Source organism: Mytilus californianus, unplaced genomic scaffold, assembly GCF_021869535.1.
Source record: "Mytilus californianus isolate M0D057914Y unplaced genomic scaffold, xbMytCali1.0.p SCAF_2, whole genome shotgun sequence".
NCBI classification, from domain to species: Eukaryota; Metazoa; Mollusca; class Bivalvia; order Mytilida; family Mytilidae; genus Mytilus; species Mytilus californianus.
This window is the reverse complement of record NW_026262668.1, coordinates 31,572,539-31,590,162: the sequence shown is the minus strand read 5'-3', so window position 1 is coordinate 31,590,162 and position 17,624 is coordinate 31,572,539. Positions and strand designations below refer to the sequence as shown.

General features: G+C 34.2%; 1 protein-coding gene across 1 annotated transcript; it reads left to right on the top strand.

Moving 5' to 3' along the window:
- The first annotated feature begins 3,424 nt into the window (after window positions 1-3,424).
- LOC127729703 (toll-like receptor 4) lies at window positions 3,425-6,520 on the top strand. The gene has a single exon (XM_052237559.1). The coding sequence runs from the start codon at window positions 3,478-3,480 to the stop codon at window positions 5,995-5,997; it is 2,520 nt and encodes an 839-aa protein (XP_052093519.1). The 5' UTR covers window positions 3,425-3,477; the 3' UTR covers window positions 5,998-6,520.
- The last annotated feature ends 11,104 nt before the right edge of the window (window positions 6,521-17,624 follow it).

Sequence of the window (17,624 nt, the reverse complement as noted above, 5' to 3'; positions counted from 1 at the left end):
TCGTCCTCATTTGGTGCTCCGATGGCAATATCTATTGTATACAAAAATGAATATTGGTTAGTATTGTTTTGGCAAAAGGTATTGACATATATATAGTACTGCCGTGCAAGGCTCGAAAGGAAGCATATTTCTCAAAAAAACAAATCATTCGTACGCCGAATACATTCACTAAGTACCGTAAAGCACCAACTGATCATGATGCAAACGTATCTAGAAATTAACATTGATATTTTCGATGATCCGCAGATTAAATCCCTTATATAATTGAAGACTGTCTGTTAACTGATGGTCCCATGTTTTGATTAAAGTGTTGCAATCCCCCAATGATATGATTTCTGTGTTCTAACATAATATTAAAGGTGCATATTAAAGGTGCATATAATTGTTAAATCTGCAGTTAATGAAATTGTTTTTTATCTAAATACAGACAAAAGCAATCAAACTAATCCTTACCTGAAAATATTGAACATTATCAAAATACCATTTATATATCATTTCAACGGGACAAAAAATTCTAAGAACTAGTTGTGTTATAAACCAGTGAGGCTACGGTGTTGCAACAAATATTGGTTATATTTTGGAGAGATAAGAATTACATGTAAAAAGTAAAACAATAAAAATACAAAACTCCAAGGAAAATTCAAAAACGGAAAGTCCCTTAACAAATGGCAAAATCAAAAGTTCATTCATATCAAACGAATGGAAAACACCGTTACACTCTTGACCTGGCACAGGCATGTCTCCATGTAGAAAATGGTGGATCAAACCTGGCCTCACAGCTTGCTAAACCTCTCACTTGTATGACAGTCGCAAAAAATTCCATTATATTGACAACAATGTGTGAACAAAACAAACACACATAACAGGTAAAAATGTCAAAAATTGGAGAACAGCAGTCAACATTGTGTTATAATCTTGATCACTATAAAAACAATCAACTATGTTTGCATTGTTTTAAATTTTACATTTATGTTATAAATTTGCCTATGTGTGATGTGTTAGTAAAAATTAGATAAGCTTTGATATAGGACAAATGTGTAAATTTTCGGTCACCCTAATTCAATTTGTTAGAAGAAAACGTACAGTTTCCTGCTTTTAATGTAGATCATGAACAATCATACACATCATTCCAACACTTTATGATCATTCACACATCATGTCACCACTTAAATGGTATCTTAATTAACTACTAGTATGCTAGGTGTCAAAACACAAATTCAAAACACCTATATACTCAATCATTTTTTTTTCTATTTTCACAGTTCTTTAAATATTTTATCATAATTTTAACTTCACCAGGGCCATCTTATTAAAACTCTTGTAGTGAAGCAAGACGTTTTGGAAGTCACCTTCTACTTAAAATTTATAGCACTCTGATTTTCTGAAAAACCTTAAATATGCACATTATGTAGGACACCTGCCTTAAAATTAGAATTTAAATCATGGAGTAGTACATTTGGGCTCAAAATACTTTTCTTGATACACCAACGGGAGGTTTAGTTCAGTTAACTAGGAGGATGTTTTTTTCTATTTTTTGTGGACCTTATTGTCACAGGGAAGCGTCAAATCAAAATTTAGATAGTCTTTCAAAGCGTTATAATTATTCGGACTAAAGGACAAAACATGACACATTTCATCAGTTTGGGAATGCCTGTATTAGCCTCGCAGTTTAAAAGTTTTAAATCCTTTCTTGATATTGATACAGACATTGTATCAACTATTTTTTTTATTCCCATATTGATATTTTGAAAATATCTAACAAGCGAAAGCAAGTAGTACATTATAAAAGAGATTTAAAAAAAATCAAGCGACATGACAACAATAGATATATTACGTTTTAATAGATTTAAGCTGAGGTAGTGATTTTCAAGTAAGAAATATTGGATTTTTTTCAATCAATTAATATTGTTTAAAAAACTTTCATAAGTATTACGAACGTGAAATATCTAGAATTTGATAAAAAGCAAGCAGCGAATTGTTGATTTGGTTTTTTTTTTCTAACGAAAAGTCGGATGACCGTTCAGAGTTTTGAAAACATGTTTTAATGAGATGCATCATCCCTTTGTTTGAGAATGTAGACGACTCTTTCTTACTTTTGACTATCTTTCACAAATCATTTCGTACTTCTGCGAAAGATAAAGAATGCGAACACGCTTTTTAATTTCTTCTAAATAAAGCCGAAGGTGTAATAAAAGACTTACATATAAATATTAACATTAACTATCTAAACGGGGGAAAACCCATCAAAACAGGATGTCGGAAAATATTTGAAAAATGCGTAATCTTATAAGTGGGATGTTTTAGAACATTGCGATATAAGGAATTGCGGGATGTACGTCTTTAGATGACAATATACTGATTTCTTCTTTAGGCACGAGGAGGTGGGGTCTCTTCCTATATAAAAAGGTTTATACAGACATGCCCCTGGTATGGGCCACTCCTTTTGTCAATTAGTAGAAATGTATATGTCAATTGGTCATACATGTTCATCTACTGTTAAGATGTCTGTTAAATCTGTGATCTGATCATTTTATCTCATCATATGATTCACGGATCCCATGTGGTTGACATCTCATTGAAATAAGATGTCATGATAGCTGGGAAATATATATAAATGGGTTGTGATTTTCTTATGAACTTTATGGAAGGGTAGGGATTTTCGCATAATTCAATATATATATATATGAATACGGGTGTTTTTCAAACCCCAGCCTGACGTCGGTTCCAATATTTGTAGATTAAGATCCCCTCCCCCTCCCCCCGTATCTGAGAAAAAAATTAACAACTGCTTAATGCCCCCCTTAGTTTTCCATATTCAGATGTAAGCATGGTTATTTTTAACTTTGGTTGCTTTTATTTTCTTATAACAAAGATTCCCATAATCTGATTTATCTTGGATTCGCCACCTGAGTAAATATATTTAGTAGGTACTGCAGCTTTCTAAATTCAATTAGAATTCTAAATTGTTTTTCATCACATGTTCCTCTGTTAAAAATTTTACATTTTGATATTTTAAGATTGGGGTCGAATTAGTGCTAACAAACAAGTTAGGTATACCTCATATCTCTTTTTATTGATATCAAATCATATTGTTTTTGCTTCTCACTTGTTTTCATCGTCATATAAATAAATGATTAAGTGTTTTATTCAATCTGCCATTCCTTGTTTTGATCACATTCATCTCACGTTGTGATTTAAATAAGATTAAAATATGTACATAAGTGGCTTGATTACCAACACTTTATCTCGTTTGCTTGTTTCCGCACAGCAAAGGTAAACAAGTGTATAAATGTTTAAATAAGGTCATGAACTTTTAAATTCGACTTGTGATATAATATTCTTTCTTTAGAGACACGGGAATATCTAATTTCATATCCAACGTTAGTCTCTTTATCATTAAATAAGTACTTGTTGAGATATAAGCATCAATACTGAAATAATTTTAAATAAATTGTAATTCATTTGTAAGACGTGAAAATGAATATTGATAATTCATTGAAGTGCTTGTATGTACTGTATATATGGAATGCTTGTTTAACATGCTGTTATACCAAACATTGCATTGTGAAATATTCCGAAAACGAAGTCGAATGTGACTGTTCAAACATGGATTTCCACACGGTTCCACGACATATACCAACCAACTCAACAATATTAGATTTATCGAGCAACTATATTGCTTTGCTACATAATGAAACATTCATGCGGTTAACTAAACTTCGAACATTAATCATACACTCATCAAGATTAACATACATTGATGTAAATGCGTTGAAAGGCCCTGAGAACCTTCAAACTCTTGATCTCAGTTCGAACTTTTTGGATGTTGGATCGTTACCTATAGGCGTGTTCAACAGTACTCCTAATTTACTTTATTTGCAGTTATCAGATAATACATTCTTTAACTCTGGAGATTATCCCGATAAATCCTTAAGTGTTCTCTCTAACCTACGGAGTCTAAGTATCAATGGAATTCGAAATGGACGGTTTGGTGAAGGTTTTAAGTATTTGAAACACCTTAGGATGTTGCGTTTTGATCCATGTATCATAACACATCTAACAAATGAAACATTCTTAGTGTTTGACAATTTACCTATCGAAGACATTGATATATCTTGTGCAATTAGGAAAGTTGAATATGGAACACTTGCTCCATTCAAATCACTCAATGTATTGAAAATATCTCATAATTCATTCATACGGTTATCGAATTTGATACCCATTCTTATACCGTTCAAAGACAGGAATATGAGCGAAATTGATTTGTCCTACAATTATAGAGCTCGTACTGGATCTGACATCTTAACACCTAAACATTTCACAATTCTAGGTCAAATTTGTGTAAAAAGTTTAATACTAGCAAAAAATCAAATAAGTATTATCAGATCTGGTTCGTTTTCTGTCATAAAATACAAGAACTGTCTAGAACATTTAGATCTTGCAAAGAATAATATATATGGCGATATAGGTATAGGGCTTGAATTTTTCCAGCTGACAGGTTTGAAAACAATAGATGTATCACAACAGGACCCACTTAGTCCTCGAAATGTCGGATTGCTCAGTAGTAAAACCAAGTGCTGGATGTTCCCAGCAAACAATATGTCAAAAGTCTTTGAAAGGATAAATATTATTTTCACTTTTCCCTTACCGCCTAATTTAGAGGAAATTTATGCCGAACGTTTAGTTCTTCGGTCCTCACATCTTGCAAATATTAACTTTACACGTGGACGTAAATTAAGAGTATTAGATTTTAATTGGACTCCATTCAACAGTTGCACTGGACTTGTACATGGAATTGACAATCTTGAGATATTAAAAATATCTGGATTCAATTGTTCTTTAATTGATTTATCATTTTTTCAGTCATTTAAAAAACTTAAAATACTAGAAAGTCGAAGCGCAAATTTAGGTCGTGGTTTACTAGAGGACAAGGATGGAAAAATTCTGAAAGGACTGTCCGAACTTCAACAAATTGACTTTTCAGCAAACCAATTTAAATATCTAAATCCTTTAATGTTCAGATCTCAGTACAAATCATTATTGAAGTTAATTTTGTCAAATAATATTCTAACAGAGATCAATTTGAATTTTACAAAATTTTCAAAATTGAATTACATTGATTTATCAGGTAATCGAATTAGATACTTGGAGAGAAGAACTACACAAGAATTAGATGAGTTGAACATCAGATCAACGGATGAACTTGAACTGCTATTACAAGGCAATTTATTTGAATGCAGCTGTGATTCTTTGCATTTCATAGAATGGCTTTATCTTACAAATGTTATGTTAGACAATGGGGGAAACTACTCCTGCAGGTATTTTGACGGAAGCTATAAAAGAACCGCATTTGCATTTCACAATTTACATGCCTTAAAAACAAAGTGTGTTTCTAAAGTGTGGCTGATTTTCTCTGTGGTATTCTCGGTTTTATTGATAATGATAATTATAGCCAGTGGTGTAGTATATAAATACAGGGTAACTCTTCAATATTGGTACCTAACTATTCGCCGGAAATACCGCCATTATTCTAAATTGGATGGTGAGTCGAAGGAGTATAGATATAGCGCGTTTGTGGCCTATCATCATGCAGACTACAAATGGGTGTGTGGTCCCCTAAGTTCATTTCTCGAAAAAGAAAAGGAACAATCTTTGTGTCTTCATCATCGTGATTTTTTACCTGGCAATCTAATAGCGGATAATATTGTTGAAGCTGTCTCTCAAAGTAGAAAAATCATTTTAGTGGTAAGTGAAACATTTCTGGAAAGTTCTTGGTGTGAATTCGAACTTGATATGGCTCGAATGCAAATGTTTCAAGAAAGTCGAGATATGTTGATTGTGGTTTTAGTACAAAATATTCCAGCTAAAAGTATGCCTAAGTCTCTGTTGAGAATTTGGAACAAGGTTACATGCCTAGAGGCATATGATAGTGAGCTCCTTAATGACAATTTTGAACATTTATTTTGGAAACGCCTATATGAAGCTGTACTTGTATGATATTTTTTTTTGTTCTTTAATACATTGACATTAAAAGGTTCCTTTAGAATATTTTACTTCATCACTGAAATAAGGAATTCAGACTTAATTCAGTGTAAAACATGTACAATAGTTGCTCCTGCAAATACGATTTGCTTTTCACGTTTGAAACCAACTCCGTATATCTGACTTGATAGCAGCTTATACAGACATGTGCAATTCTAAACAAATTTCCATGAACATTTAATTAACTGTATCGTCCGTTTGATATAAGTAATTATGTATGATGTCTACGTTGTACCCATAACAAGGATTGATTCGATCCCTTTTAAAAAGAATATAAATTCACACAAAATACGTTTGAAGAAACTGAAGGCATGACAAACAAGTAAAATCTTAAAAATAGGTATAAGCCTATATGTAAATATCTGAACTATTACGTTAAAAATCTCAGTGTGTCGGACAAATAAGAGCAGGGTGTATATTTGTATCTTGTTCTGATATTCCTGTAATAATTGCCACTGGACTATAACACCAATCCATCATCTTCATCGAGTAATCTATCCTTACCGTAGGAAGTCTAGATTTATATTTTTTGTCTGTTTCATTAATTTTAACAACATACAATGTGCAAATATTTAAGATTGATATAATTTGTAAAGATTACGATTTTTGTCTGTTTCATTAATTTTGACATTATCCCAATGCGGAAGTATTTTATATTCTGTAATAACAACCTTTAACTTGTGTACGCTATATATATAAATTTAGTTAATATGATTTGTAACGATTAATCCAAATTTTATTTCTTCCTTTGCTTGTTAATAACATTAATTGTTGCATAGGGAAAAGTGCCCTTCAAAAATGCAAATGAAAATGCATAACCTCTCAATAATTTCAGGAATTATTTGACTCGAAAAAATCATATTTTTACTTCTCACAATATTAAAGAACACACTTATACAAATAAAATCAAGTTATTAAGCAATAATATGCTTGGCAGATCAGTAGGATAAATTCATCCCATGCACCGTTTATTGTGTTACGTTAATCGCAAAAAAAATAATCCTTAGTAACTATTTTTGTTCGTATGTATTGACCAGAGTAGGAGAACGCAATTTTTATATTACATTTTGTAATTATATAGAAAACAAGCTGATTAGAAAAAAATAACACAAAATATATAATACAAAATCGCGCAATTAAACGAGATAGAAGTGCACATTAAACAAGGCAACAAAACGCATGTCGTCTAAGTTATGCAAAATATGTTTCAAAGAAATCACTGGCCAAGAGTTTTAAATGTAGATTTATAAAATGTTATATGTGTAGCAGAAACCAAAAGCAAGATAAAACCCAATTAATACCCATTTAAAGCGAGTTGAAAAAAGAGACGGAAGATCACAAGTCGAAGAGAGACCGACAAAATCATTGCGAGACACGAAAACGACAAAAAGTCACACAACGGGCTACAAAACTCTGCATAAAAAACTAAAGACGGAACAATACGAAAATGAGGGTGATCTAAGATGATACGAGAAAGCAAGCAGATCGTGTGGTGCCCGTCGTGTTGCTAATAGTAAGTACACATTCTGTGTCAAGTATCATTCGGTGATGCGAGTCACAAATGAAGAAAAAACTAAACTAAAAGCAAACTAAACTTATAAGCATAGTTAACAAAAACGATTGATTAGGAATGATTGTTATATTTTAATCATATTAATACAAAATCATTGTTTGCCGTTCACTATGATACTGGCTGCATGTCGGAAACATAGTAAAGTTTAACGTTTTGATAACATTGGTTATATTTATCTTGCTATCAAAATGGGTAAACGTCACTGTTTAAAAATAACTATAAGCAAATTCAGGATCTATGGAAACATCGAGAAAAGTGTGTTCTGAGTGTATACATAGTGCAATAAAATATATTCTAGATAAAAAAAATGAAAACGTTTTGTTTTATAGATATGCAATTTTGATTCCACATAAATAATGCACTGACACTTAGTTAATGTTCAATTCTTGGTCCAAAATTCATTGTTTTATTTCGACAAGATTTTCTATTTTGTTCCATATTTAAAGCAATATCGACATTTACACGCGTAAAAGAGAGACGAAAGAGATCAAGGGGATTCAAACTCATAAGTCGAAAATCAACTGACAACGTCATGGCTTAAAAAGAAATAAACCAACAGACAAACAACAGAACACAAAACACAACATAGAAAACTAAAGGCTGGGCAACACGATCCTACCAAAAATTAAGAAATTATTAGGAAATTAAGGTTCAAATTCGCTCAGGCAAAGTTGACCTACAATTAGTTTGGCTATTCTGTTTATGTCTCTTTGGATTACATAGCTTTGAAAGATTCTACGAATAAATCCATGATTTTCAAATATTTAGGTTAAGGAGTTCCTGGTGAAGGTAAATCCAGAAAAACGCTTCGGACGTATTAAAATTGCGAAGTTTTCTTCCCATTTATTTGTGTATTATTGATAACACATACATCACTAGTCCCATAATACACAAACACTGTTTCTTCGTCATAGGATACAACCTTCTATAGTTGGGCTCCAACCAATAGGTCGTTATTTCCGTTATTGTTGACATCAGCAATACAAACAGATAACCCGTATTCTGATCCAATCTGCATTTTACGAAAATACATGGCACTTATTAAGCACGTGAGATTCATAGTGTAAATTACATGAAAAAAGAATGTCGTGACATAACCTAATTGTTATCTTCACAGCGAAAAAGATGAAAAGAAATCTTTAGAATATAAGTGAGGGATTGGGGTTTGTCACGGATTATCGATATTTGAATACTTTTTAGGCTAGGAAAAACTTTTTGAAAGATTGCTATATTGATAGCGAGGTCACGCGTGGTTTTTGCCGCGAGATTTGGACGCCATCTTGTATTCTGGATTTACGGATGTAAACAAACACGCGAGTTGTTACGTATATATTATTATTGACTTTACTATTTATTAAATAAAGATTTATTGTTGATTTCATAACATTGAATAGTATATATATTGCATTGTAAATTATTGTGAAATAAAGTCAAATATATTTAATAAATTAAAAATACAAAATCACTATGCAGAGTGGTCAGGGGTATATGACCAAGATTAACACCTGTCCTAAGGTCATACTTACCTGCTTACCTGGCATAGGGGAAGCCATAGAAGCAAGGATCATGGATATGAGGGGAAAAGGTATCCACATTGATCGGGATGTTTTATTCCAAATGCCACACCTGAACGTGACAGAAGGCATCCTGGGTATATAATTGACTTTACACAGAGACCACGAGCTGAGGTCAGTGAAGCCAGCTGTGGCAAAGCAGGTTCTGTGAGTATTTCGACTCCAAAACCTGATCATGTGATTATAAATATGGACCCAGAGGAGTGTTACGGTGCGAGTTTGAAGGATACAGATATTTCATGCATCCCAGAGTATGAGTCACCACCTTATCACCCTGTCCAAAGAGATAGACGGACAGAAGATCAGAAACAGATTGCAAATCTGCAAGAATTCAACTCTAACATAAGACACTAGTTAGAAGAATGCGATCTACAAGATGAGGTAGCATCATCTTGCTCAGAGGAAGGAGTCTGCTACAGTCTTGAATGGGAGCAACGTCGTCTGGAACAACCACCAAGACATTCAAATATGTTAGAGCAGTCACTTTGTGAACCACTACAAGAGAGCCTCTCTACAGAGAGTTTAAACACGGAGCTCTACAACCTGAGTGTTTGAGACGACAATGAGTATCGTACTTCATCACCAAGTACCAACATGTTTGTTCGCCCTCAACTAGACCAACAAGACAGTCAACAGGAGTTTGATGTTCAAAAACAACAAAATGACAGAATGTTTTCACCACTTAGCCAGCACTTGCATATTCCACACTCTGAAGTTGATCAACAGGATGATTGCAACCGTCAACAAGAGTTGCAACAGGCTCCGCCGAGCAATGACAGCCCAGCACCAATTATAAATTATAACCAACAACCAAGGTTCTTACATACACCGGCATCTGACCATGTTCATTTTTTACCAAATGTACAACAGGAGGAGCATCACCGTCAACAAGAGGTCAACAGTCCTCTTCACCAGTTATTTAGTTTTGAGGGTAAACCATCAACACCGTCAAATTTTGCACAGCTTCAGAAACCAATTTTTCAGCATAGTCAACATCAAGATGTCAACCAGTATCAACATGGCTACAACAGCCCACAACGACTGAAGTCAACAAGAGTCAACAACCAACCGTACAAACTCAGACTAATGTACTGAGTCACCATCAGCTATCCTTCCTTCAACAGCATCATAGTGGTTCCACCAACCAACAACCAGGCGTCAACAAGGTTCAACAACCTTTGTTGCCAGCTCAACAAAGTGTACAAATGAAACAACATGTACAAGGCCTACAACAAAGGTTCGACCGGCAGCAACAACATCCAGCTACAGCGCCAGTTTCTTTACCTCAACAGCAGACATACCAACAACAGGTAAGTAGGTTAGTGCAGTTGTTCATCAACAACCAGTTTATCAACAACCAGGGTTTCAACCACCCAGTTTTGTACCTAAGATGATTGGTCACCCAACATCAATGTTCCAGCCTCCTAGAGGTGGACCACCGCCACAGGCACCAACAAATTTACAGCCTTACAACCAACAATACATATCTGGTTTAACGTACCCAAGCTTGGGTCAGCCTAACCTTTCAGGACCATCAGGTATGAGTAGCTATCAGCCACAGTTACAACCATTACATGTGCCATATCAACAGGTATCTTTATCTGACACACAGCAGCAACCTCCACCATCAGGAGCACCACAGACACATTACAACCAATCTTCAGCAAGACCGAAGGAATTTCCTTATAATAGTGATTATTATGAGAGACAACGCAGAAGTGATTCAGGTCATAATTTTACAGGTGATTCTGACACGTCAGATGCTTCATCATACCGCCAGACCAGAAATAAGCGAAGGACAGAACCTGCTTACTATAGAACTCGTGATCATTCACGCCAAGACTTCTCGCCAGTTAGGAGTGTAAGGAACTCTCCAGCACATAGTAGACATAGTCCTAGGAGAAGTGTTACTGCTAGAGAGTCTCAATCAGAATCTGAGACAGACAGTCGACATTCAAAGAGTCGGAAATAGAAAGAGAAAATTGAAAAAGGCAATTTCTGTTCTCGATGCCAAGAACGCTCCGTTATAGTTGGAAGGGCAACTGGAAATCCTTTTATACCAAGTTTTCTGGCTATGCTAGAATTGCCAAGTGGATAGACGAACAAAAGAGGGAACAGCTTTGCTGGTGTTTAGAAGATGCAGCCAGTGAATACTGCACCTTACTCCTGGAGAATAACAAAACAGCGTTCACTGATATCATATCCAATATGAATAATAGATTTGCTTTTTTGAAGAACTGCCAGAAACCTCACAGGTTCAATTCCAGACAAGTGCCCAAGGAGAAAAGGAGTCCTTGGAGGAGTGGTCTGAAAGAGTCATGTCTCTCGCAACTAGAGCTTAAAGCAGATATAGTGAACAACTGATGACTGAAGAGGCTATCGTGAGATTTTTTCATGGTTGCAATGATGAGGTGGCAGGAACAGAAGCCTGTATATCCGTATATATATATATATATATATTACATATATATATATATATATATATATATATATATATATATATATATATACAACTCGTCTAAACATCAGCCAAACAATGTTAGATCTTTAAATTTGCTTTCGCAAATTTTTTGTTCTTCCCTCGCCGGGATTCGAACTCATGCTACTGAGATATCGTGACACCAAATCGCCTGCACTGTATCCGACGCGCTAGACCACACGACCACCTAGGCTTCACATATAATAAAGCTTTCGGTGGCAGGGTGTTACCTTTCCTCGTCAGTTTTAATCTAGCGTCGTAATACAGTACATGATATATAAGGCATGAAGATGGAATTGTTACAGATCAGCTGAAATATCTATTGTAAAGGATCCTACAAATTAATGCAAGATACAGTCACAGAAATAATTATATTTATAAGTACGTCTGAACCAGTGACAACTCTACAAAAGATTTATCAATCGGATCACCAGCAGTGATGATGATACATGGCTGTGTACATTCTTTATATACAACTCGTCTAAACATCAGCCCAACAATGTTAGATCTGTAAATTTGCTTTCGCAAATTTTTTTATATATATATATATATATATATATATACATATATATAAAGTCATAGATGATTTTTATGATTCTGAAGGAATAGTATCAGGAATCAGTACTGTGAGATCACTAGGAGCAGCCAAACTCTTGAGAGTTGAAGTAGATATTGCAGGAAAGAAAGTACTTGCTCTAGTTGACTCTGGTTCTGAAGTAACTATTCTAAAGGACACAATTTTTTACACTTTGGAGCCTAAACCCTATGCTATCAGGGAGAGCACCATGCATGGTGCTGGTACCAACAGGACAATGCCATGCAGGCTTACTAGTCCTATCAAGTTCAAGATTGGAAATATGCAATTTAATCAACAACTGTATGTAGCTCCAGTGTCTTGTGATATGATACTTGGATGTGACTTTATCATACAAAACAAAGTTGTCATGAATATTGCAGAATTAATCATAACTGTATAAAACAGGAACATGCAACTAATCCTGGGAGATGAAAATACTGCACATGAACCTACTGTCAACATTCTTCATGGGCAGAACACTTCAGATTCATCATCTGATGAGAAACCCGGAGGGTCAACACAGAGGTTCACAGCCACACAACTCAGCCGGCAAAGTGCTGATTTTTATTCTGAAAACGTCATTCCTCAAGTAGAGTCCAACGTAGGCATGATGGCCTCGACATCTACTCAGGAATCTGATGAGAGAGAAACACAAGAAAAGCCTGATCAATGTAGAGACAATAAGGATCAGTGCTGTACTAACAAGGTAGAATCAAGAGAAAACCTTGGGTTTTATACTTGTCCCAAAAAAGGGAAAAGGGAGAGGACATGTGTCGAACAGACCGTAAATGTCCTGTGAAGAACTGCCCAGTAGTGGTAGATAGACGAGACTTAAAACGACATTGTTTTTCTTTCAGACCTATTATTCCACAAGACTCATGAAGGACAGTAGATTTCACCGACATAGAGCTTATGTGGTTATGCTCATAGGAAAATGGTTAACCAGGCAGGAAAAGGTGACTGCCAAGGAATTGGTGAACTTCCTTAATGAGAAGTTTTATGTGCCCTGCTCTTCACATGTTACACGGATACAGATGCAAATCCATCGTTCAGTATGTAAAGTGATGGGATGGGCAGATTTTTTCAGATATAGTTTGAATCCATTAAACAGCCCTGTTTGTTTACTCAACTGGAGAGTCCTCACTTCAGTTCTTCACTTTTAACCCCTGAACAACAAAAAAGTACTGTACAAAGTGGTAACAGAAAGTTTTCCTGAAAGTGGGAATGTTACATTGATCTGTGAAGGAACAGTTTTAAATGAAAGTGTATGCTTTGACCTGTTAGGTCACCGTCCTCATATTGAGGTGAGGCGCCGTCAGTAGTCGGGAGGTCAAAACAGAACAGTTTTCCCAGATTGGGATTTACCGCCATTGGTATTGTGTTGAGTGTGAACCATTATTGTATTTTATGAGATTTTTATCAATTGTTTGCTTCACACTCTCACATGTAAAGTGTACAAATATATTAAGTAGCTAGATGCAACAGATATTAAGAGTGGTGTCATGACTAATGTATAAAATGTATATTGTAGTTAAACTTCATTATATAATAGTAAGTATATCCTTAGAGGCACTATATAGGTGGGATTTTTTAGTCATATTGTGTATGGTCATGTACATCCTTCCCAGTTTTGGGATTATAGACACATAGTATTAAGTCGGTTGTAAATTATGTATAAGGGTATACACATTAGTTAGTTTCATTTGGAAATTCCGGGCGGTATTAATAAAAACTCGTCATTAGGACTTTGAGATTGTTTTATTTAGTGCATTTATATCGTGAAGTATCTTTTTGTCAGTTCTGGTCTGAACAGTTGATACATGTACTTGTTAACGTTACACAGAGTCAGGGATTTTAGATGTGTTGAGCAAACAGTTTATCGTCTTGTAGTGAGACCTGTTTCCAGGACCTTATAAGTTGGAATAGCAAATTGCTATGGTCGACGTGGAGTTCGGCTGTGAATTGTCATGAAGAACCTGTTTAGGTTAGCACCCTGTGGCAACTCTGGTCTGTAAATTGTTGGGAGTTTGATACTCCATAGAGAGATAGCTGTTCAGAGCTGAATTGTCATTTGTATGCTTATGTTTACATGGGTAATTATTTCTGAGACAGATTATGTTCAATTTTCCCCATATCCAGGATTTATGGGGGGATGGATATTTTAGATACCTTGTGTCATGGTTGAATCAATAAAAGACGCTGCCAGTATTCCACTGGGGGAGTTTGTGAGATTTTACAGTCGTTCTTTGTCGGAACTGTAGTTCCTCCTTTTTAAGGTGGATGGGGTGTTGTGAAATTGCCCTGTAGTACAAGGGGGTTTCCCCAGCCTGTCATGAGGGTACTGGTACATCACCGAGGGACCCGAAGGGACACATGACACAAGGGTCACAGTTGGGTACTCTCAGCCTCTATTTCGAGTGCATCTCTCATCTCTCTTACTGCGGAACGAGCAAGGCAAGGAGCCATAGATTTAGGACCTGGCGAGGTTAGCAGGGATTGACACCTAGTAGGAATGTAAAGGCTCATTTACACCAAGCTTAGAGTGTATAAACCCTTGGGGTAACCGTAGAGCCCAGCGAGACAGACTAAGTAACACTTTATATATATATACAGATACCTGATATAATAAGACTATACTGTAAAAAAATTAATGTGCAAACTATTTAAAATTACGCACCAGCAAAAAACAAAGAAATGTTGTTATTTCCATCTTTTAGTATGTTATTCTGTATGATATATAAAGCAGTGATTACTGGCATGTATAGTTTTCTGGGTCCACAGTTATTTCAATGCCTTTTTTTTAATATTCAATTTCTAAGTTACATAGTACCTTTGATATATACCCAGTTTTATAGCATGTCCATCTTAAATTGATATAAGAAATCAAATCAGTAGAATTTTCCCTACTTATTAACCCCTTCGGGTTTGTTAATTAAATTTAAGCGTCCTTTTATTCTTCAGGGTGTAGCAGGACTATTGAGAATGTGATAAATTTAAGACAGAAAATATAAGCTATATAATAAAAATTATATTACCTTGTTTCCAGTAAACTGTTTTAACACCGCTAAATTCGATCCACTACCAATAGGACATTAAACTACAAACTTAAATAAAATATGAAAATTAAACATGTAAATCAATAGGAAAACATGTTCTGTTATTTGTTCTTTTGATGGACACAGAAAAATAATTTTAAAGAGATATAAAGTTGTCAATAAAATACATGCGTCATATAACATACTATAACGAATTATATCTTAACATTGATTTTGATCGTCAGTTTCAAAAATACTAAGTCCTTTTTTTTAACTTGAACTAAGAAAAGGTGAGAATAGTTAGGTGGCTTATTCAAAACTATGGAAATATATACCAAAGGCGAGAAAGTACATGTAACTAGTGATTGCAGTTAATCATAACCGCATGCCTTCTCTCCTTCAACGATTTATCTATGTTCATTCCATTCATGTGAAGAAAGAAGTTGTTTTGCATGTTTTTATATACAATATAAAACCTTGTGTTGAAATCAGTGAAATAGGTTTCTTATCAATGTTATTCAATTTTGGAAAGATAATCTTTTACAGAATACAACAATGAAAAAAGGGTAAATTACTAATTAGAAAGCACCTCACACACAAGAAAATAAGTGCTCATAAATAAGCTATTGAGCAGGATTGTTATAAAAATATTGACAATGATACTTATTTGATAATTTTTTTAATTTTGTTCTTTAAATTCAATTGAATATGAACTGAATTTTCGTATGGAATGTCTAGTATTCGAACAACAACGACAAGTCATGCTAGATTCTGCTTTCAAAATATGTTTTAATTTCAAATATCTAGCTACAGAAAACAAATTTATTTGGTTTCTTTCATGTGAAGAAATATGCAACACTGTGGTTTCAATTTGTTATAAAATTGTGATTATTTAAATACAATTTTGTAATAATTAATTCATTTCTTATGTCAAAAGAAACTTCATTTTATTTTTCTGGAATTTACATATCGGTTTTAATATTCCTCATTAGGGAAACAAATGCATCTATAATAAAGAAATTCTTATTGCAGATGCTGGAATAATCTTATATGATTTCAAACTTCATCTTTCCATAATTTTTTCCCAAAATCTGCAAGATAATGTGTTGCCTTCTGGTTAGAATTTCAGTGAAATCGGGAATGCATGTACTGTGTAGCATAAGTTGACATTTTATTATACTTTCAATATTTCACAATTTATCTACTTTTCGTACACAAACTTCGACTCTAAAAAAGTTAACATTTATCACCTCTCCACTTTAAGTAAAAAGGTCCGTCGCTAAGGCAAAAATTAAAAATGTCAAGTTTATATAGCTTTTATCTGAAAGGGTGGGAGGGGATTTGTTTATCTAAAACCCGACTTCTTTCTCTTGACTTCCCGATTCTGCTTTCGTCTAGATCCTTTAAATTCACCAGTCCCTTTACCCACCGAGAGTGTTCCAAATATTAGATGAAATATTTGAAATTCAAAATATCTATTCCTAACGGAAATAATGTAAAAGAATAATTTGGAACTTATAATAGGTATTCCTCACGAAAATAAAACTAAATCATGAATGAAATAGATTCGAGTTTTTTAATGTAATCGGTCGGGTTTTTTAACTGGCGGTAGTTTCTCCATTGTTAAATTATCATTTATGGAGATCCCTGATCACATATTCTTTTTTATAATTTACAAACCACATTCATAGATTTTAAAAATAACTATGACGTCAAATTTAAATTTAAACAATACTTATAAAGTAAAATAAACCGAAAGATTGATTAATCTATAAGAAAACCAACAGTAAACAAGACTATATTTTCTTCGTTTTTTATCAATGCGATATTTTCGTCTGTTAAAGGTAAGCTTTTTTTGTTTAGACTTTCAAAAATTTCAATAATATTCCTTTAAGTACTGATATTTTCACTATCATTTTCCGTTTAAGAATGCCGATGAAATAAAATTATAAAATTCTTAAAGATGAAAAATCCCCATTTTTTTCACCTTTAACGACAAAGTTTCAACTTAAAGCCATGTCTGACATACCAGTTGGAATTTGAATAAAACATTTTAACTCCAACCAGTGGTTTCTTTTTAAAAGTGTCTTTACCAGCTAAAGACTGTGACAGCATTTGTTGTCTTGTCCGATATGTTATAATACATTTTAGTAACTATTTGCATATTTACCCCAAGAAAAAAATTAGAATAAATGCAATTGTAAAATATTTCTTATTCCTTATTAACCTTTGCCTTACCCTTCCGGAACACCTGAGATTACCCCAGGTTCTGGTGAGGTTTGTGTTGATCATGTTTTGATTTGCTGTGTTTTGTAGACTATTGTTTGTCTTTTTTCTTTTTTTT

What these genes read in the sequence shown, in the direction of transcription:
- LOC127729703 (XM_052237559.1), top strand. Translation starts at nt 3,478, where the DNA reads ATGAATATTGATAATTCATTGAAGTGCTTGTATGTACTGTATATATGG.